Source organism: Drosophila santomea, chromosome 2L, assembly GCF_016746245.2.
Source record: "Drosophila santomea strain STO CAGO 1482 chromosome 2L, Prin_Dsan_1.1, whole genome shotgun sequence".
NCBI lineage: Eukaryota > Metazoa > Arthropoda > Insecta > Diptera > Drosophilidae > Drosophila > Drosophila santomea.
The window spans coordinates 4,989,443-5,012,701 of NC_053016.2; the positions used below are offsets into that span (position 1 = coordinate 4,989,443).

At 41.9% G+C, this 23,259-nt stretch overlaps 1 protein-coding gene and 1 pseudogene across 2 annotated transcripts; one reads left to right on the forward strand and one right to left on the reverse strand.

Annotated features, from left to right (window-relative positions):
- Positions 1–23,259, forward strand: part of LOC120449372 — an 89,068-nt pseudogene that overhangs the window by 56,025 nt on the left and 9,784 nt on the right.
- LOC120449388 lies at positions 14,326–16,980 on the reverse strand. Of its 2 annotated transcripts, none has more exons than XM_039631833.1 (2): positions 16,916–16,980; positions 14,326–16,857 (listed from the first exon to the last, which is right to left on the reverse strand). In XM_039631833.1, exon 2 carries the CDS (start codon positions 16,106–16,108, stop codon positions 14,351–14,353), a length of 1,758 nt encoding a protein of 585 aa, XP_039487767.1. In that variant the 5' UTR covers positions 16,109–16,857; positions 16,916–16,980; the 3' UTR covers positions 14,326–14,350. The 2 variants fall into 2 exon arrangements, with proteins under 2 accessions (XP_039487767.1, XP_039487775.1); XM_039631841.1 differs by having other exon boundaries at positions 14,326–14,592; positions 14,649–16,974.

Here is a 23,259-nt window from a genome sequence, read left to right on the forward strand (position 1 = left end):
ACCCTACGCATTCCCCCCCATGTCATACTCAACAGTATTTCTAACTGTGCTGCGGCGATGAGGAAGTGCATCCCCACTCACTGATGGGTTTTTCCCGGACTGGGCCTGGACATTTTGACAGCTGCTCATATACAGGGGGGAAAATGCAGCAGTGGCAGCAGCAGGTCAAGAAGCGCTTGGCTGAACCGAAGGTGAGGAAACAAGTAAACTTGCCTCTGCTGCGCATTTGAGCCCAACTAAGCCGAGCGTTTTGGTTGAGCGCCTGCCTTTCGTACCGCTCGGCATTAGTGAAAGAAGGAAAGATCCACAGATCGCCGATCCAAAGATCTGCTATCGATAAGTGGGTGAGGTGAACTGAACTGAAGTGAACTGAACGCGGGGGCGCTGGCGATCGGATCGTAAATAAGCGTTGAAAACTTTATAAATGTCCAGTCGCATAAACTTGGCCACGTTGCGGGCCTTGTCTTGTGTTTTTATACGTGTTTACGAGGCGGCAACCACAATGGTGGTCACGATCAAAAGCGGTCAACGGGCAACAGCAAATGCAACAGCAACTGCCAACGACAATAGCCAACTTATTGTATTTGGCTCGAAGTAAAGTCACAGTCTCCGTCCACGTCCGTGTGACAATCGCCACTGCTCAACTCAAACTCAATAGCAAACCCAGACTGAGATTCAGACTGCAGACATGAAATGCACTCTGCGAAATTGCAGCGGAACCAAAATGATTATAAACGCCAAATCAGCAGAGAAAGTGATGAAATAATCGCCAGAGAATGACTGGAATTGAAGATTGGAATCGGTTTCATGTGATGCTTTACAGCTTGAGATATAACTATGAAGATATAGGCGAAGAATGTATACAAGTAAATCTAGTGATTGCAGCGATCTTTAAATAAATACATAAAATTAAAGTAAACTCAAACTTTAGTCCTACAAAATTATTGGTTACTTAACTACTTCTAATATTGCATACAGCTTATTCCTTATGTAATTATATTTCTTGTTTCGCCACAGCCAAATCATAATGTACCCAAAAATAAATCAAACGTTTTTCTCAGTGATTCCGCAGGGCCAAGTGACTTGATCGTGGGCAGTCGCCGCCATTGTGGCTATTGATATTTTCTCGTCGCCACCGCAGTGACATTCCTGAGAAAAGCTGTCGATGGCATTGTCATAATTATTAATAAGCCTGAATTTCGATTTGAATGTGGTCAACAGCAAGTGATTTTGCGGTGGTGGTTGCCTTACTTTGGGGCAATTGAGACTGCGGCTTGACTTCCACCGGTGTGTTTGACATATTTTCTGACCAATACAAGTGGCGGCCTCTTTGATGTCGGGCATTCTGTTCGAGAGATTTGTCATTTTCTTGACCAAGGTTATGGCAGGTGGGCGTGGCAGTGAGTGCAGCAGTAGCAGCAGCAACAGCAGCAGCAGCAGCAGCCCGCCTTCTAATGACGCTGTCCAATTGAAATGTACGTCACGCATCTGAGTGGCGAAGAAAAGAATCGAGAAAAGGAAAAGCGCTCCGGAAAAGTTGCAAGTTGATGGAGATGTGTGGCAAGGAAAAACGTATGCCTCACAGGCGTCTCAAGCTAAACTGATTGCAGTTTGCAGCTAATTGCAACACTCGAAGGCAAGTGCAGCACCAAAGGCTAAGGCTACCGACTTGATTTCTCCACGAATCTCAACTGCAGCACTGAAAGAAGAAGGAAGGCATCAAATTCAATTAACAATCAATATGAAGTTGTACATGCATTCAATTTAGTTCGAACATTTAATGTTAATTATCTGAAGAGTTCTTATAATTTCTTTTGATACATTTAAAGCCTTTTGAGTGGATGTTTCTTGTTGCTTGGATGCTTATAATTGGTAGAATTAGGTTAGAAAAGATAGATAAATTGATGAAAGGCATACAATTGATTCTCTCAGTGCCGTTCTCCTTCTGCCATGACACATGGCAGCTGTAGGCTAAATCTGAATCTGAGGTTGGCTCCTGCTCCTCATTTAAATCGCACATTTGTACGCGTCATCTTCAAGTCAGTGTCTCTAGTTTTTTTTGTTGCCTCCCATTGCTGGCAGCTTATTTCCCTGGCGGGAAATCGCAAAAAAAATAAAAAAAGAAGCAAATGAAAAGAAAAGAAATGATTCAAGAAAAGAAGCGGGGCGCAAAAATTAACTCTTTGGTATAATTTTTCATTTCTCGGAATGAGTTTGGAGCAGCCGCAAGTAACACGACTTGTGTCAGTATCTCCCCGCCAGTTTTTGCTTGAGGAATTGTAGCACAAACATTAGAAAATCGCCTGCCCGTTGTTCTTAGCTCTCTTTGCCCCCAATCGCTGGCCATCTCTTTCTGCGAGTGTCTTTGTATATGTAAATATTGGCTCAGGTTCTATCATTTGCACAGATCTGTGGCCAGCCAAGCAAACATATGGAAATGGTGGCGTTGCAAGGAAGCTGCGGATAATGCTAGAGGATATAGAAGGAACCGAAGGAACGAAGGAGGCGATGACTTCTTGAATGAGCGCGCCCCCAAAATGCGGAAGTTTATACAAAAACAGAACAAAATACACATGTGCGCTAGTATCTGTGTAGCTGTGTATCGGTGTGAGTGCAGATGTTGCAGGGGCGGGCGCAAAAGGGGGTGGCAGTGCAGCATTTGCAACTGTCAACGCGACAGGCCGATTTGGCAGGAGAGTTTATTACCGGGTTGGACTAAGGCCAATAATGATGAGGGCTTCCTCTGCTGTTTCGCAGAGAACAGCGAAAAATATACAGAATACAAAATGCATAATTGCCAATGGGATTTTTTCTGTCTATTATTAAAACTGGAAAAAAGGAAGAAGACCCAAAGCGTGCAAAGTCAGAAGATTTGAAACCAAATTGGCTATTGGATTTGGTGGACTCTTTTCACAACATCTCTTATGATTTATTCATAGCTATATTTGGTATGCTCACCGATTTAATTTAATCACTTACATTCCTGAAATTCCTTATAAAGGTTGGGCTGCATAAAAAAGATATTCGAAAACATTGTATTACCTCACTTCTGAAACATGCTGCTCCCACACACTGCGGCTACACAAAAAAAAAAAGTTCGTTTCTCCACCAGAACCTTGAAACATAATTCTGTACTCGGCGTGTGTCGAGCTAGGCAAACAAATAGTTAAGCACTCACAGATATTTCAAAGCGAATCGCTTTTCAAATGCATTCGACTGGCCGAGCTGTCAATGACATGGATTTGCAGGCACCAAAAGGAAAAACAGCAGAAACAATCGAACCTCAAAGAAAAACAATGCAAAAACCCCTGGCCACATGTGCAGTGCCAAATCAAAACGTCAAATTATAATTGTCTACGAGCTCTTGTTTTTGTGTTTTTGTTTTATGTTTTTCGGTTTTCTCTATGCGGCTATTTGCTTTTTGTGCATTTGGTTTGGCACGAGCAGTGCAAAAACAGTTAGAGAGCACGACCACTGGGGCCAAACCCAAGAAACGACACCCACGCAGGAAACCCAGTGGAAAACGGAAAACCAAAAGCCAAGAAAAGCGCTCAAGCGAAACCGACTGGCATTGACTTCAGATGTTACACGTGCAAAAAAAAAGGACTTAAATGTAACTGTGCACTTATTGCAAATCTTATAAATAGATATGAAAAGTGTTGGTTCTTAAGATATGACCTTTTTTGATGCACGCTTTTAATACCTAAATAATAATAAATAATAAATAGTGACAGTAATGCAAAACTTAGGCTTTTAATGCCTAAATAATAGTAAATAAAAAATAGTAACAGTAATGCAAAACTATCTATAATAGTTTATGATGATCAAGAAACTCGTAGCTGATTATCTTCTGTGTAAAAACCGCGTTGCAGTATTTGAATTTGAATCAGAGTTGAAGTTGCAATGCGGCGAGGTCAGGCCTGAAGTCCGAACTCGAACTCAACGCCGCACATAAATTAGTCAGAGTTGCATGCAGAATGAGCAGCCCACTTGGCCCCCAATCCCCCACACAAACTTAACCCCCGAACCCCGCCGGCTGTGTCGTCAAAATGTCTGGGTTAACATTCTGTCGATTGGCAATTAGCTCGGATCTCCCAACTCCAGCCCCCAATCGTTATTCGTTCGCTCATTGCTCATTGCCCATTGCTCGATTGTTCAATTTCGGTTAATTGGTTCTGATTGTTTTCGAGGCGTGTATTTGATTTTCCCTTTTTTTCCTCGTCGTGGGAGTGGGAGGGGGTCCAGCTTTGAATCAATGTGGAATTATGCACTAGAAAATTACAGTGGTTTATCTGGATAAAGGGTGTTCTCGATCACTAGTGTTGTTTGCTTTCCCATTTATTCATTGTTACTGCTATAATTACTTAGTATTGCATGCAAAATTGAAAACTTCAAAGAACATATTCAGTTGATATGCAATAACTACAGTGTGTTGATTAATGACGCATCACGATGCGTTTGTTTTTGTTTAAATAATTCGAAACATTAAGACACCTTTACCATTACCAATTCTGCTGCATACAACTAATTACAAGTGATTGACAAGTCAGATGATAGATTGTAGATTTACGATTTCTAGTTTAAGTATGCAAAAATCATGCCGATTGCTTGTGACTAATGTATCTGTATCTCTTGCACATATCTTTGCAGGTAAACAGAGTGTGGATCTTTGCAGCGAAGGTCGCCGCGAAGTGGCATCATCTGTATGTAAGGCCGTATCTAATTATCACCTAGGTTGCATGCAATTTTCCTTGGGTGTGGGTGTGACCCACGCGCCACCTGGAAGTCTATGTGTATGTCTGGGCCACTGGAATTGAAATCGAAACTGAATATGAAACTGATTCGCCGCAACCAGTCTCGTCAAACGACTTGCGGCATCGTGCCGCGAGCAATTATATTCCATGTTGCCTTTTGCTATAAATTAATTAAATGGAAAATAATCGTGTGCAGCCAGTCAGGCAACAAACAGCGTTCTTCAGAGACACCGATGCCGACAAACGAAGCCGAGTTCTAAATGCTTTTGTAATTTTAATTGCTCCGCGCCAAATGTTGTGCTGCTGCCAAATATGGCAGCGGTATCTGAAACTCGCAAGTGCAGCACTTCCACATCCACATCCTCATCCAGATACATTTACAGATACAGATACAGGTGCAACTGTAGAAGTGTCGGCTTTTGTTGCTAATGTCTCTGTTTAGGTAACTTCCTTCTCGTGTTTGGGCCAAAAGCGAATAATTCATCACGAAAGGCTTTTATCCACCCTCTGTGTATCCGTATCTTTGGCTGTCGCCGAACTTGTTTTTTTTTATCTGATGAATCCGCATCTGCATCTGGCTGTTGGCGGCTCAGCGTCTAATCGCTGGCTTTGAATTATTTATGTGACTGGCTGCCTCAAGTGCGATGTGCGATCTTGACGATGAATGCTAATCGATTCGGTAATGTCCCTGATTGAGAAGTCATGGAATTGGAAAACACCTTTAAATTGGAGACAAATATTTGCTGAATTATAACTGAAAGGCATTAGCCAGACTTACTAATTAAATACTTTCATTTCATTCGAGACATCTCTCTTATGCGTCTATCAATTTTCATTTAATTACTCTCGTTTCTACTCTCTATTCAATTTCTATTCCGACAGATGAATGTGTACATTGATTTTTGATTTGTCCGAAAATAATAAAATGCTTGTTTCACCGCCCGAAATTGGAAGTCGAAGTCGGTCGCCTTTAATTCAGTTAAGGCAAATTATTTAACTGAGTTTGCACTCTCGTCGAGTTCTTTTGAACGAAAACGGATTTTTAAATGCATTCATTAACCTCTGGCTCAAAGCCCTTATACCGTTGGTCAGAGTTGGCCCTTTGTTTTGGCCACAGCGGCAGGTCAGCAGTGTGTGGGAGCGTCGCTCATATTGAATTACCAAAGTACAGTGAACACTCCACTCCGAAGCTCTTTTGTTTGCCTTTTGCGCTTTGTGCATGCCAAAATAAAAAGGCGTAGTCCGTTTGCCGGCAAAGGGGATCGGTGGCGGGGGCGGGGGCGTTCGCAGAGCGGTGGGCGTGGGCCCGCTCAATAGGCACTGGCCGCTCCAAGCGAGCGAACGAATGTTGAGTGACTGACGGACTGGTCGAGTCTGACGTGCACTCAGCGAAATTTCATGCACTTAAATCTGCAATTATCATAATGCGTTATAATGATGCGTCATAAGAAGTTAATGAGTGACTGTGTGTGATCATCGTACATATTTCTTTATAGAGAAATGAAATTAGATTATTTGAACACAGCCTTATTGATTTCTCTCAGTGTGGTTGTAGTCTGAGTGACTGACTGACTGACATGCCCATTTCGCATGCCTTTGTGTTTTTGCCCTGTTTACCTCGCCCACAATCCCCCAGGATCCCCCCACTGCCCCCCTGAACTCTACCGTATAGGCTCTCTTGTGTTCCTTTCTTTTTGGCGCAACTTTTTCGGCTCTTAATTTTTTTTTTTTTGGTTTTTTTTTTTTTTTTTGATGCGAGGGGGGTTGCTCTTTGCATTTTGTTTATATTACGTGTCGCTCGCGCTTCAAGGCGGCACCACCGCCTGACGGACAACTTCAATCAGCATCAAAGACCCAGAGCCGACTCTCGACTCTGGACACTGCAGCCCCAATCCCCCTTAGCCCCCTTGGCCCCCATGACCGCTTGCCCCCATGCCCCTTTCTTGTGGCATGTGCCACGCCCTGTTTGCCGCTCGCGTAATTGGAGCAGCATTGAAGTTGCGGGCTTTATTCCGTTTCAAAGCCGATTCTTTTCTGTGGGTGTTGACACAAGTTGTCGCTGTCTGCCCGCCGATGGGGGGTTAATTGCGGCATAGGCCTACATGGGGTTAAGTGTGCGATAGGCAATAGGAATACAGTGGACACTCGAAGGAGTGCAATGATCAAACGATGTAAACCTACTATCATAACCAACTAAACGTGGAGAATCCAGATGGACGTTAATTTAAATTGCATTTCTCGATATATTTCTTTGTTCACCTTGGGGCAACGTTGATCAATGTGAAATCGCGGTGATTTGCTGCAATGTTTATTCAGTGGTCGTTTTCACTGTACCAGCTCTTTATGCATGCCGCAGGCGTGACTTCATCTTGACCTCGCGCATACGCAGAATAGCCAGCATACGAATACGTACGGGCATCCGACCAAGCAACCATCTAGCTATCCATCCATCTGTCCAAATGTCCAGCTCATTCCATACCATTCCAAAGTGATTCTGTAGCGATTCCGATTCTGATTCCGATTCCAGCCCACACAAAAATGCCGCCAGCTTCCAAACGAGACACACTGTCTGCTGGTCTCCTTTCTTCGCTACTCCACTTGGATGTAGTTAGTGGTGGGGGGGGGGGAGGGGATCCCCTTTCTTCTTTCCCCCCATTCAGCGGCGCTTTGCAAGTTATTTTTATTGATGAAGCGTACAAATTGAGTCCGGGCAGCGGCAACATTGTTGCTCTGTTGGCCACTGGCAACATTTCATGCGAGAGGAAACATTGCCTTCATTAGCGGCGATATTGAATTTATGTTGCTGGCAACAATGTTGCTTCCACATCGCATGCCCATTCCGATTCCACTACAGTGATGACAATGACAAACGGCCACCGCCACTAGATTGATTCGTTGCAGTCGTCGTCCATGTGTGTGGTCCGATCTCCATCCACTTCCTCAGGGCATTTTTCTCGATTTTTTCTCGCTTTTTGTCCGGTCGTTATCAGCTCGCCATTTAAGCTTTGAGTGCCTTTTCTAATTCACACTTTTTTTTTGTCCAACCGATTCTTCCCTCTGCGTGGCTTTTCTTCTCTTGTATTCTTCACCACTCAGTTCCCAGCATGTGACGACGTTCGCGTTTTTACGCGTTCAGCAAATGGCAAGCGACAATGAAGAATTGAGGCGGAAGACGGGCTAAGCTTAGGACACCAACGATCTGTATACCCTTAAAATCGTTTAAAGATCGCTGCAGAAGAATCCATTATAGCTTGAAAGTGGAATATTACAGAAATCAACATATACACATGTGTATAGATAATAATTTTGAATTGAATGAATCTTTACCAGGAGTATGTATACTTCGAAAATCTAAATTACTAAAATTGAATATATGTAATTCACTTTAATATGAAATAAACATATACACATGTGTATAGATAATAATTTTGAATTGAATGAATCTTTACCAGGAGTATGTATACTTCGAAAATCTAAATTACTAAAATTGAATATATGAAATTCACTTTAATATGAAAGTTATACAAGTATAATCGCAGTTATAGTACCATACTTCAGCCAACTTGCTATAAAGTTGTGGTTGAAGAATGCCCCAATATGATAGCTTATAGATCCCAATGAAAGGGTATAGAGTAGGAAACTGAAGTGAGAACGGATCGGGGACCACACACGAAGCAAAAGCCAGCGAGCGGCATTCGTCTAGGCCGCATCTTCAACTTCTTCCTTCTCGGCGACATTGCGACGTGATGAATGGGCAGCGACAACATCAGACGCAAATGCAGGCGGTGGGCAAATTAGCGGGGAATTGCTGAAGGAGGAGGAGGGGGAAAATCCGTGGGGGGCAGGAGGAGGAGGGTTGTTGGTCAATCTGAGCCGCTGTCGGCTTTGTGCGACGCTGTCAACGACGTTGCTTTTGGCGTACCGCTTTTCACAACACCACACCGACCATCATAATTTGACGGCGGCGGCTTTTCAAATGGCGCGCGTTCAACTTGCAAATGAGCTTAGATCCCTTTGGAAATCTTCAAAGAAAAGTTGACAGTTGATCTCGTGTTCTTTTAAGGCTATAAGAAATTGTAGGATACGTGTAGATTGCCTAGTGCAGATTAATTCAGATAAGGGAATAATTTGTTAAAAAATAAATACTTATTTCTTACCTACTTAAGAAATTAGAAAACTAACTTTTTTAAAGTCTAGTTAATTAAAGCCAGCTCTCACATTGTCGCCAGGCTGAGGGTCCATTACTTAATTATACCCCCACCTATCGAAACAAAACGAAAAGCATTAAATTCATTTGGAAGTGGAGACCACTTCGGAATTTGTTGTTTTCGCTGGCTCAGCATTCCGCGCTGACAGACAGACAGAAAAACGCAAAGGAAAAAGGCTCTGCGGGGCGGGAGGGGGCGTGGCATTCGAGGTCTATGTCTGGGACTGGGTTTTAAGTTTTTAAGTTGTGGCGCTGTGCCATTCCCGGAATTGTTTGTCTTGTCTTTTGTCTTCGCAAATCGTCTAGCGGCGAATCTCTGGGATCGCGAGTCGCGAGTTGGGCTCTCGGCGCTCGGTTCTCAGTTGTCGGTTCTCGGGGTTGAGATGATTGTTTTGATGCTGGCACAGCATTATAGTATTTTATATATAACGGCCACGCACCGATTTGTGGGTACTTCCAGGAACCGGGAAGATAAAGTGAGAGAAACACCCATTCATAGGCCATTGATTGAATTACAGCGTGGAATGAACTTGTTTTGAATGCGATTCAATTTCGCTGGATTCGCGGAACGTCAGGATCGTTAGGCAACAATCATCATCATCATCTCCTTCATCTCCATCATCTCCATCATCATCATCATCATGAGCTATCCCCCATTCGCTGGAAATATGTAGGTCGTTGGGATGGATGGGTTCGCAGGGCCAGAAGTTTGACCCATTTCGGGGGAAGCCGCATGAGGGCCGTTTTCACATCACCACCGCAACAGCAAACCGCCTACCCAACAAAACTCACATCCCATCCCATAAATTATAAAACAACACAGAGAAAATGTCAGCTCCGTCGTGTGGGTCATGCCAACAAATATAGAAAATAATACAATCGAAATGTAAGGCAACGAAGTTCATATGCCCTCGATAAAGTTAAGTTAAGGCTTTGAGTCTCTCAGTGGGCTATCATGAAATCTATCTTGAAATGTTTTTGTGTTGAAATAAAGACGCTTAATGCTTAGGGATCTTCAAGTCTATAATAGCGGAAGTCTGAGGAAGTGATGGGCTAAGTTAGTCCAACTTTTACTCTACCCTCTAGAAGAGTAGATAAAACGAAAACCCCTACAAATATGCCTGAAGTATAAAATATGCCGTACGACTATCGTAAAAATCAAAATTATGTCAGCAATGCAACCCGAAACACCACCCACCTACAAGACATTTGTGATTTGTGTCTCTCGTTTTTATTTCCAATCGAAAAGAGGAAAAGTCAGGCAATCCATGCTAATCAGTCTCCCACATGGCCAGACAGAAAACGAAATAAAATAAAAAACTCGTCTGGCCAAAAATAAATATGTCTCTTTATTTTTTGTGGTCTTTTGGAGTTTTCTGTATTTGGTGGTGTCTTCATTGGCAGCAAATGAATTTATTATTTATTAATAGACTGGCGCAATTTAATGTGACATTTTGGCATATCATTAAAAGCGTATTAGCCATGGCTGTCTGCTTGCTTCGTGATTGAATCTAACCATCGACTTTAAGGGTTAACAGCGGGCAGTAAACACAAATCGAGTGGCTGCCGAGTCATAAAACTATTAACGGACACCTTAATGTGAGAATTCGTCGGTTGTTACAGCCACAAATGCAAATCAGGCATTTTTATTTTATTAATGACAGACACAAGGGGCTCAAAATCAGTCATACAAGATTGGGTAATGGGAAAATTCTGTCACTGCACAAATAAAGTAACTGGAAATAGGTTAAATTGAAAAATGTAGTTATGGATTATACTGTAAACATTTCTAAATACATAAACTTTTAAACTCTGAACATAACCATCTACCTTCACCGAAGAGATTACACCTTTCTCCCATTCATTTTGAACACTTTACTGAAAGGAAAGTCTCCCGTCTAAAAGATAAGTTTCCTGGCCAACTGCAAACATCCCTAATTAACGCCTTCTGCCGACCGCCAAACCTTCTTGCCCACTTGATGACAGTTAACTTCACTTTACAGTGCACCCCACTGCACCATCGTAATTATGTGGTCCCTCCTTTCGCGTTTTAGCCCACGATTATCCCGCCATTTTGCCGCTGCTGCGCCTAAAGATCAGGTGCTAGATGCTAGATGCCAGATTAGCCATAAAGCGGACGAGCCGGTAATGTGAAACGATACCAGAAGGCGGCGGCGTCAAAGCCAAAGCTAAAGGGCAGCGGCGAGACGCCAACGCAGACGGCTCCAGCTCCAACTGCAACTCCAACTCCAGTTCCAACTGACGGGTTCTAGTTAAGGTGGTGCATTTGGGGACGCAGTGCAGCTGGCCCAGGAAAAGCGGCGGATGAGCGCTTCTCTTCGGCACTGCAATGCAACATAAATAAGCAGAACGCAAAAATTGTCTTTTATGATAGCTGTTAGTTAGTCGGTGTGGGGATTTGGATGAGGCTACAGTGAACTCTGGCTAGTTAAGTCATCTATTTGCCAGAAAATTATTATTATTAAGATTTGTTTTAATTATCATAAGTTTGCATTTTATCTCTTTATGCCATAGTATAGTAAATTATTTGATTTCTGTTTGGCCCCGAGGGAATCATAAAAAGTAGATATTCTTTACAATTGAGCGATTACTGCCTTATAAATGTCTGTTATCCCCGTTTTCCTGTACCATTTGCCGTGGCATTGGAACCCTCACCTGACCCCTTTTCGCCGCCCCTGCCGCCTAAGGGCACTTAAAGGTGCAGCGCGTGTGCCAACGCGTGAGCGGGAGACAGGGAGAGCGAAAGAGAGGGCTCGATGCTGCAGAAAGGGACGGAGCAGGAGGCGGTACGCCGGATGGGCAGGGGGAAGCGGGGAGCGGGTGATGGGGCGCAAAATAAGCGGAAAGCACAAAACACAATGTTGCGCAAAGAACGTTGAACTCTCCGCCTCTTGCCACTTTGCAGCGATGCGGTTGCACGTGTGTCTGTGTGTGCAACGCTCTATATACATACATAAATATATATAAGCATATACATATATATATTTCTTTTTTTTTTCATAATTTTTCATTTTCACGCACTGCTGGGACATTTGAAAAAATATACCCAGCGAGATTTGCAGCTAACCCCTTTGCACCCCCACAGCTGCATTCTGCACTCAACTTAATTGGGGAGACGCCAACGAAGATGTGGCGATGGTCACGGGGGTGAAAAAGTCCTGGGAGAAATTTAAAATGCATTTAAAAACATGGAAATTGCAAAACTCTGTCGCTGAACATGGGGGAGGCTGGTTAAAGAGCTCCATATAGTATTTAACTTTAAAAATGTTTAGATACACCAACTTGAAGTGCATTAAAAGCACATTAAACTTCAATCGAAGATAAGTTAGAACTCTCATTAATGTAATAGCATTTATTAGGTAGATTTAAAATTGGTTTTGAGTAGTAGCTTTTATGTGAAATTTTATGTAAACCTCTGGGAAGCTCTGATACCACCTAGTCACAGACTTCTCAACCGTCGAGCTTAGCAACTTGAGTTCCTCTAATCCACTGACAGTCCAAGCTGCGATTTCTTCCCAAGATATTTCTGGCCTTTTCGCATGGGAGTGTTGTTGTTCTTTCTTGGGCTGTCATAATGTTTGAGGATAATGCGGCCTGAAACCATTTTGTTTGTAATTGGCATAAGAGTCTCTAATTTCAAATGCATTTATTATTTCGACATGGCCAAAGACAAGTTCTTGGCACGCAATTGCAACTGTGGCCCTGCAAATGCAGCCAGTATGGCAGTGGCGTCGTCGCATGAGGGGGCTTACAGCCCGGCTAAGCCAACTTAAGCTGGAAGCCGCGACCAAGAGCCCCGGCCAGAAAACTGAAACAGATCAGCGACGCACAGAACTCGTTTCGCTGTCTCCTCTTTTTCAGTTTTAGTGTTGGTTTTTTACCTTTGCGGAATATTTTTTTTTTATACCAGATTTTTACATTCGTGCGCGTTTTGGTTTTTTGGTTGGGGATGGGAATGGCGCAAAGGGGGCTGGGGCACATGGAGGAGGAGGAGGATTTGCTGGAGAGGACCTTGCTCGTTCAAACCTGATTTGGATGGATGACGACCAAATAAAACGAGGAAAAAAAGCGAACCCAATCTGGTTTGCCTTGCGAACGGCGCGGTGCTGGCGGGGTAGGCCTACCTTTCAGACATCTGCGGCATTTCAAGGTCTGACTCAGCAAATCGACGAGGAAAAGGAAACGCAGACCAACAGACCAACAGACCAAGTCAAAACTGAGACCATGCAGCTTCGTTTGTCTGTCGCCGGCTGCGCCCTTTTCTACCAGCCACGCCCCTCCAATCCAGTCGTCCAGCCATCCAGCCATACAGCCATACAGCCATACAGCCATACAGCCTTACAGCCATCCAGCCATCCGAACATCTAAACATCCGACCATCCAGTCAGACCATCCGCCACATTCCAGTTATGGCGATTCCCCTCCAGACACACCTAGTTTCTGTCTCTTTTCCGTTGCTCTTCCTTATTTTTTGGACTTTTTGGCTCCGTTTTGGGATGGGGTCGGTTTGGGCCGAGAGATCTGCGTTTTGGTCTTTTGTCTGCGGTTGCGGTTCCCTGGCCAAGTTATTGAACTCTTTTTCCTGGCTCCGAAGTAGGGATGCCAATTTGGAGGGATGTATTTATTTTGCTTTCATAACAAATAAATATAAGGAGGAGAACATTTTAGTACTTGATATATTTAACAATTGTGGAAAAACAAAACCTATATAAACTATATATTATGAAGTATGGCATTTTAAGTTATTTATTAACTATATAAGCAGTTTTATATCGGCATCTCTGCCGGTTGGTATATTTTTCCTCCTTTGGGCTCAATTGTTTACCTGTAGTTTAATCACACATGGTTTGACTTAAGGAGTACCGTGTAGTAAGGGAGTAAGGGGAAGGTGGAAGGGGAAGAGTGCCAGTGTCCAAGGCATATCAAATAACATTTGATGCTTCAAAGAAGCCGGCAAATGTGACAACAGCCACGGCAACGGCAACAATGCACAGTGGTTCCTCTTGTATGGAGACGCGGCCATAAATACTTCCAGTGCAGTTAGAAACCTCAAATTTAACCTCAGGGATCCAATAGTGCTTCAGTAAGCATGGTGTAAAAATTGTTAGGATTGGAGCCCCCTTCCCCACCAAAATGCAAAAAAACCCCTTTTCAAGCACCTATAAGTAGGCAATAATTTTTTTTAGCAAATAAAACCAGGTTAATTCGTGTATATTTTTGACAAATGGGCAGGCAGACAAATATATATACTTTATGGAGTCTTATTCTTCTCTCTATTCTCTTCTTCTTTATTTTTGTTGTTTGGAAAAAACTAATGAAAAATATAAAAATGCATATTAGAAATTAATTTAATACTTTATTATTAATTTTACAATGTTTCCTCTAGCAAACTATAAACAGATTCAAGCAAAGTTGACTTATCCTTTTTCTCAAGGTCCCTCTGTCCGGTTATAAACGGATCGGAGCGTAGAAGGAGTGCATTCAAAATGTCGGTGTTTGTAATAATCCGTGACATTTTCCGGCTGTGATAAAGTCTACATTTTTTAATTTCTTTGTTGTTTGATTCCGCAGCTTCCTCGGAAAGCTCTCCAATTGATATAATTGCATGTTCTATAATTGCAGATCCATGAATTAATACCTTGTGAACTGTAGCCGGCAAATAGTACCATGAATATTTTTTTGTCAGTTGCTTGGCAGTTTCTAAAGCGTATTCATTAAATTTCTTGGCATTAATTTTGTAGCCCGATGCAATAGCTTGAAGTATAGTGGCACAACGATGGATCAAGTTTTCATCTATTCCTGTAATATCAGATGCCAATTTTGGATTAGAAAAGAATTTTCTAGCGACATTTCCGTCGTTTGATGATCCTCTACCCCCATCTCTGGGCTTGTCAACTATTAATCCCATTTTTTCGCGAAATTCTTTTTGAATTTTTTGCTTTCTTTTCATTACTTCCAATTTTTTTTCCGGATCTCTCACCTGCCACATCTTGACGGAGGACTTGTAAGATATATGTAAAAAGTATTCAAAGAAGCGTATTTTTGCATGAAGGGGAGAAAGACCAAACTCGAAATGTTCTTTGTTTACAACTTTGTTTAAGCATTTGTCCAAATCGTTCATTTCTTTTGGATTTGCACCACAAATGTAACATTTGGCAGAAGATGACTCAGTTAAGGCATTGCATACCTTTCCATCCACCATAGTCAGTTGTAAACTATGTTCAACGTTTATATTTCTATTATGAATAAAAATCACTGACCGCTTTAGAAGGTTTATTTTCTCTTTAAAATATCTCTCCTCATTGATAGAAAGTTGACTTGTCTCTTTTTGGAACTGGAAACGTATTGGCCTGCAGTAACGCGTTGAGGAGGGCCTGGGATTTTTCCAAATTATTTTATTGCCAGATTTTGAAATAAGTTGAAGTGGTACGTAGGATGTCACAAACAAGCTTTTGTCATCTAAATCATTATTGGAAAATTTTTGTTTGTATTCACTATGACCTGTACTTCCATCAAATCCCCATTTTCCAATTAACACCAAATTTTCAATAGAATCGTCATTGACTGTTTCCACAACATTAGCCTGTAGCTCTAAAATACTCGACGCTGTATTATCTAATAAACTTTGTAATTCAACTTCAGCGTGAGATTCGTCTACAGATATGTTTTCAGGGTATCTCTTTTTCTTTGAATTTAATATACGTTTATAGCATGGAAAAAAATCAAAGGATATTTTGCTGTTCACGAAGTTTCTGATAAGCAAATATTGGTTTTTAGACATAGCGGTCTCCATTAATAGCGAAATTACCTCATCGGGATCTGCTGGCAATATATTTTTCATTTCACATTCAGTGCGTAACGAAGAAATAGCAGATTCGTCTAATTCGGCCAGATGAGCTATACGCCGTCGCTTTGTTCTCGCCGAGGATTCCTCAAAATCAAGTTTTTGACGTCCACGATGTGGACTTTGTACCCTTTGCTGATATTTTTTAGAGATGTTTTTCACTGGAATTGATTCGTTTTGATTCAGCCAATCAGACTTATATTTGAGTACTGACGATTTCTTTCGATCATAGCGTGTCCAATAATCAGCAATTTGTTTACAAAGGTTTGGAATACATTGCATATGTTCGGTCAATTCAACTATGTAGCCTTTAGTCTTAATTTCATCTCGTACAGCAGTGATAATTTCTTGTATTTTTTCTGTATAGATACCCTTTTTTGTGCACCATAAATTAAAAATGTGATGGCGTTCAAACACACACTGATACAAATCGCCGTCTTAAGCCAAGTCAAATTTACACAGAAAAAATGACAAAATAATTAATTAAATGAGCATTGAAAATTTTACACATACACGAAAGACAAAATCACACAGACAGCACAATAAAAAGGCAAAACAGAGACTTCGTTGGCAAATTTGACTTTGAAAAAATAAGAGATTGGGTTAGTATATTAACGATAACAAGCACATCCGCAACTTTCCGCAAAATTCTCGAAGAGTTTTATTACCTCAAGAAACTCTTTAATACAATGACATAAACATTTATTTCGGGGTATCGGCGGGACACAACTAAAACTTTACGTAAACATGAAAAAGACGTTCACAAAATACACAAAAAAGGTTAAATCAAATATAATTACAAAAAAAGTGTTAAATCAATGAAATTAACTTAACATAATGAATTTATAAAAGTAAATACCTTCAAATTTAAACTGCATTTTAAATTATATCAATCAGATAAGTATTACTGACGCTTTACCTTTTTGAAGTTCGCTCTGTTATTAAGAAGAATGCAATTCGTCCAACTACGCTTCGCAAATGAGCTTGTGCTTGCGACTTCAATTCTATTTTTAGAAAGTCCCGTTAGCTTTCTAGAAAAAACCGGTTTTGTCTTGTATTGTCTGGACATTTTAGAGATGATTTGTTTACTTTTTGCGCAAATCTATTCTGGTTCATATTTTTTGAATTTTGGCCTCTGGGGGAACCACTGTGCAATGGGGCAAGCAGAGCAGCAACAATAATTTAGTTTTGTACGCTACGAGTATTTAAATTATAAACTGACCAACGGAAAGGGGTTTTGTTTTTTTTTTTTTTTGTTTTTAGAAGCAAGCGAAGTCACATCAAAGAGTTGACTCTTCAGCTCAGCTGCTGTCAATGACTCCACGAAAGGGTTTGAATTACCTAAGCCCCTTTTCGCAACTAGTTGGCGGCTGCAAAAAAAGAAGGAAAAAACGATCCTTTGTAGTTCCACCGAAAAATGGGGTGGGCCCAAAGGAGAAATGAGTGGAACCAGAGCGGTTTCAATTACGCAAACAGAGTGCCGACAAAGAATTGGGGAAAGAGCTGGGCTCTTAGCGCCAGAATGTAATGCCAACGCAGAAAGCAACAAAGAAAGCAATTACAAATAGTTAAGACTTATTTAGCCATGTCAGGCGGCGGCTGCCGTTGGCGCCACTGGGCCATTAAAATTTGATTGTAATTATGACCATACAGTCTTACGCCACTAAACCGACCAAAAGGTGCCACACCAATTCACCCACTTTGCCATCCCTCCCTCCAACTAATTTTCTCGGTTTTTATGGGGCCAAAGTCCAGAGGCGAAAAATGCTGAAATTGCCATTGAATGCAAATGGAAAATGCGAAAACGTATACGAATGCCAAATGCAATCCAAATGCGAATGCGAACAATATTTTCTATGCCATGCGCCATTTGACACATGAAATGCAGTAGCGGGCAGCAGGAGGAGAAGCAAAATGCATAACTCATACGCAGTGTGTGACGGCCATAAGAATTTCTCCTACAGTGCTTGGAGACTTGCAAATTATCGAAAGAACAAGGAACCTCCAGTGACTTGTGTTTTGCTTCAGATATATGTGGGTATTATTCAATTTATATGCTTTTAGCAAACTCACTTAAATAAGATAATAGGTAACATTCGTTAATTTGAACAATCAGCTTTTGGAGTAAAACTAAAAAATAGCACAAAAAATAACATAGACCTAGTTGTATTGGATGACAGTACCTTAGCAATATAAGTAATTACATGTTTAACTTTTCTAATTTCAAATTCCGAATTAAATTAATCTGAATATTAGCTAGCATAATTATTGAATTTCTATTACAACCGGAGAAACGTCAATATTTTATCCACAGCATCGAGTTTCCACTAATGAACCAAACTCCATTCAAGGATGCCCCGAGTTCACACAGATTGCATATCGGATTCTACTGACAAGTCAGATTCTCGGTGGTTTCCGTTTGGCCGGTTTCACGTGACCAGTTAAATCTTCATCTGCATCCACTAACTAACTCAATCTTCATTTACAGCCCCATACTCTCATCTTTATTTCAGACCCCATCATCAGAACACTGAACGCTTAACAATTCGCTAAACTTGCCAGCTTTTTTCGGGCTCATTTTTCAGTTGTCTGCCCAGCGGGCCCAAACTCTTTGGATTGGTAGCCGCTTTAACTACCGTTTGCGGACGCAGGAGAGCGCCGAGTTTCTTTTGCCTTTTGGCCATTTGGCTACTGCAGCAGCAACTGCAGCCACAACTGCAGCAGCAACAATCGCCAGTTGGCGGCAATGTGGCAATTAACTCTTTGATGGATTTACTGCCCGCTGCTGATGTTGACGTCGCTGGCGGCCCAACTGCCTGTAAACTTTCCGAATCTCTCTTTATTTAAGCCCCTTCGATTTAATAGCTGCGGTTCCACTAGTTAAAGTTCTCATTCCAAACAAAAAACTGCACAAAACTGCGGCCAGAGTTTTGTATTCAAGCATTGTTGAATGACTAGGAACTACAAATTAATAAAACATAAAATAAAGTTAGGTTTTATTATAAAGTAATTAAATGAAAACAGGTTTTATTAAAAAAGTTTCTCTTAATACAAATACTCAATTGTTAATTGCATCATACCCAATTTGGTTTACTATTTTTTCAACCACCACTGTCTATGCATCTACAATGCTCTTTGTTTGACTATTAAAAATGGCCACGAAATGCGTTTTTCGACTGCAACGGATGCAGTGGCCGAAGAAGCGAGCCAAACTGAACGAATCCAAACCGAACTGCAAACTGAACACTGAGCACTCCACAATTATAAAATAACCATCATTTATAATGGTCGTCATCGCAGTTCCCTCGCTGCCTCCGCACTTGTCTAGAAAAATTTGCCAGGGGCGAAATTCTCAATGCGAGCGGAAACGCAGCAAACTGCAACTTAGAGCAGTGACTGGAGTGACTGCAATTGCAGCAAAAGCAGCAACAGCAGCAGGGAAAACTGCGTGTGGATTTGAAATATTCTGCAGACATTTAGCGGCGCTTTTGGCCAGCAAAGCTGAAATTAAATCCAACAAACGGCAGCCGTAAATGTGGCTGCAGTTTTTCCGAGTCAGAGAAGCGTTTCAAATTACAGACACCAAATAAGAAGCCGCCGCTGCCGCCGACGCCACGGCCTACGATGTCTGCCCAAACTACATGAACCCCCCTCGGAAAACCCTCCAGGCAGTGATGAATTTTCCGACGCCCCCTTCGTCGCGGTTGCCGCCTTCGAAAGAGGAAAACTCACAGCCACACAGCGGCATCGTTTGGGGCCGACAATAAAATGCGTGGCAAAATGCAATTGAGAAATTAATTTCTTTCATTCACTCGGTCTCCTCTTCTCCCATTTTGCTCTATAATTATAACTAATTTGTGTATGCGGGGAGATCTGCTCGCAACAATAGCAAAAACAGCAAGTGCAACATATGCAACATTGCCACAAACGCCCCAAACAAACACTTGTGCCTTCACATGGCCAAATGAATCTGCAGATAGTGCTATTATGTTTGCTACATCACAAGTTTGCTTTAAAGGCACCAACTTTGTAAAGGCAATTTTGTATATGTATATTCCATGACAACAGGAAAAAAGTTGTAAAATCAATTTAGAATATATTTATATTATTAGTATTTAATTCCAGTCTATTTGCATAACAAATAGTATATATCCAACAAAAACTATTTGAATACATTTAAACAAGTATAGAATATTTCGCGTTGGTTTCAACTCACTATAAGCAAATAGAAAATAATTAATTTTAAATGGCTTGTTAATTTAACCCTCAGTCTCATCAAATACGAGAACTGCTTGAAACTTATCCACACAGAAACTAATAAAATCAGAACACAGATGACCCAACGCCAGGGAGCAAGCTCGATAAGATCAAAAAGTTGAAGGGGCAAATCTTTTGTGCATAAATAATTAGAAACTATCCGAACAACTCTGGCATCAAATTAAAATAACAAACCAGCAGATTTGCGAGGTGACAGAGTTTTGCAGCCGTTGCATATATATGCATAGTTTTTTTTCCAGGTCGATCTACTTCATCCAGGCGTGCTAATGAGCTACAGCCCAGGATGGATGGATGGATAGATGGATGGTTGGTTAGTTGGATGATGCGATGCTGGGATGCTGGGATGCTGGGATGCTGATGCCTCCCAGAGATGCCTCCATTCGTGTCTGATGAAAGGAGGAGGCTGTGGCCATAGTTGAAGCACTGCAGGCGGAGGCATGCAACCAAATGAAGTGCCAGAAATGCGAAGCGAAATTGCATAAACCTCTCGACCAAGCCAAACGTTCAAGTGGCAGGGGGGTGGTGAAGGGAGAGTGAAAAAAATACGAAATATTTTTTACAGTCCTCCTCCGATGACTGAGTTCATTAACATTCCAAACTTAAAAAATAAAATGAGGGCGCACAAAAAACGGGGACTTCTCCGTACTTATCCGCAATTCAGGTGCTGCTCCTGCTGCTGCTGCGGCTGCTGCCCAATTCCTGTCAAACTCTCGTTCTATGTATGTATGTGTGTGTGAGTGTGTCGGAGGGTGTGTGTGTTTGTATCTGTGTGTGAGTTTTTCTGGGGTGGACCACGAGCGCATATCCCTGCAGGACCTGCTGCCATATCTACCCCAAGCTTTGCAAATCTAAATGACTTTATTACTTTTTTCCCCATTTTTCCACCCGACCCTAGATCTTTTTTTTTTTTTAGCTCCTCTCGACATTTTGCTCCCCACGCTCGGCTTGGCTCCTTCATCCACTTCCACTCCACTGCTACTTTCATTTGAAATTCCCGCAAGGATACAACGAAATGCGGCAGAAAATCAGCAGAGCCAGCAATGGCAAAAAAAAATAGAAAAAAAGAAGCAGCAGCTAGGACTGCAGCAATGCAAATAAAGGAGGCCCGGGACTGCAGGGTATTTCTGCTTCTATTTTTTTCCTTTCAGCCCCACCTCCATTCAAGTGCTCCAAGGATTGTTGCCCGGGGAGTACCCTAAACCCCATGATTTCGCTCGAGTTGCTGTTTAAATGCTGTGCGCAAGTTGCACTGGCTTGCATGCCCCGGCAGAAATTTAATTAGACAACAAAAGTCCCAGAGTGGGGTGCAAACTTTGGATGTACTGGCATGCAGGATATATTTTTTCTTCGCTCGCTGCAAATATTGTGTGGGTCGTGTTTCAAGGGTAATTCGGAGAGTGGGGGGTTTTTAAACGAAGGGGTTACAGCAGCGAATACTCCAGAGAGCCTGAAAATCACTTCTCTCCACTTGGGGTGCACAATGAACAGAATGAGCAGAATGAGCAAGCGGGAAATTCCAAGGAGTTTCCCGTCCGCTTTTCCCTTTGTTGTGATTCATATACTGTGACGTCTCCCGCTTGGGGGCATCGCATTAATTGCATTGCATACTTTTGGGCGTTGGGCCAACGCCACGCTATACCCATTGTTGCTGCCCGTGTGTGTGCTTTTTAGCACTTTTTTCATTGTTATTATACACATATATATATATATATATATATATATTAATAATGAATTAAACTTGACTTTCGCTCGGCTTGTCAGCCACAAAGGAAACGCTTTTCACGCCCAAGTGAGCAACGAATGTGCAATGCTCTAAGAAGTATTTATGAATGTGTTTTGATCATATAGCAATTATGGTTAATAAAAGGACTAAAAATACATTTATAAAATATTAATATTTACTTCCAAACTTGGACTATTTTCAAGGAATTTAATATTATCATCTTCATGTTAATATAGATTATCCATTGTCTCCCATTTAGATATCATAACTTTGCATTTAAAAAATGCTTATAGCGATGGCGGTTTTGGTTTTCCTCTCGTACGTATTTATTCCTTAATGTTTTTGACATTTGCCTTTGCGCAGGGACTCCTCATTTTCCACCCACTTTCCCCCGCCAGATTTTCCTTTTCTGATTTTCTGCTTCTGAAGCGTATGCTTTTGCTTTTCCTTTTCGCCTGGCTTGAGGGTTTCATTCTGCGAGACACGTCGGTTCAATGACATTTCCTGCTCAATGCCCGAGAACTGCCATAAAATGAAATTCCAGTTGCGGTGACAAACGAAAAATTACACCCAGCGCCAAGAGTCGAGAAGCAAACGCGCCGAAAAAAGAGGCCCCAAAGGCAATTCCGATGGCCCGCAGCTGTAACGGAGCAGTTTACGGAATTTACGGAAGAGATCGCCGCTTGGATCGCATCTTCTGGAGCTGGTCCTAATTAAAAATTCCTGGAAAATTCTGCGATTGCCGGCTCATAGAACTCATGGCAGAGAGATCAGCTGGCGGTCATAAAGTTTTACTGGCCCTCGTCTGCTGCTCCCTGGTGACCATCTTTGGTCAGATGGAAATGCTGGCCATAAATAAATCGAAGCACTGCGAATTGAATCGAAACGAAGCCGTTGCAAAACACTAAACATGGATAGCCAAACGAACATTTTCATAAATCGGCCGCGGATCATGCCTCTCTCTTTCTTTATGGCATTTTTGTGCAAAGTTTTCGGCCATTTCAACTGTAAAAGAAAGGCGGCAGGAGGAGTTCAAATGGTCAACAATGAGCACTAAATGCCAAACACCTTCATGATTCGCGAAAATCTCCACTAGCCGTGTGTCTCTCCTTCGCAGACAGTTTGACAAACATTTCCAGATGCCCAACTGCCTCACTGCCTCACTTATCCCCTATTCCCCTTATACTATGTAACCCTTTCTCCCTGCCTGTCAGTCATTCGTTATTCGAGTGGAAACCAACTGGAGCTCAACTTTGTCAAAACTCTGGCACACTGTTGGATTTTTCCTTCTCCAACTTTGTCTAGAAAATCTATAGCGCAGTATTCATAAATGCTTGCACGGAGAAAAGTGCATGCATGATACTTTATTATAATCGAATTTATACTTACTCAAAGATAAGGTGTTGCCTTATTTAGGTTATGTAAGAACTCC

What these genes read in the sequence shown, in the direction of transcription:
- LOC120449388 (XM_039631833.1), bottom strand. Translation starts at nt 16,108, where the DNA reads ATGCAATGTATTCCAAACCTTTGTAAACAAATTGCTGATTATTGGACA.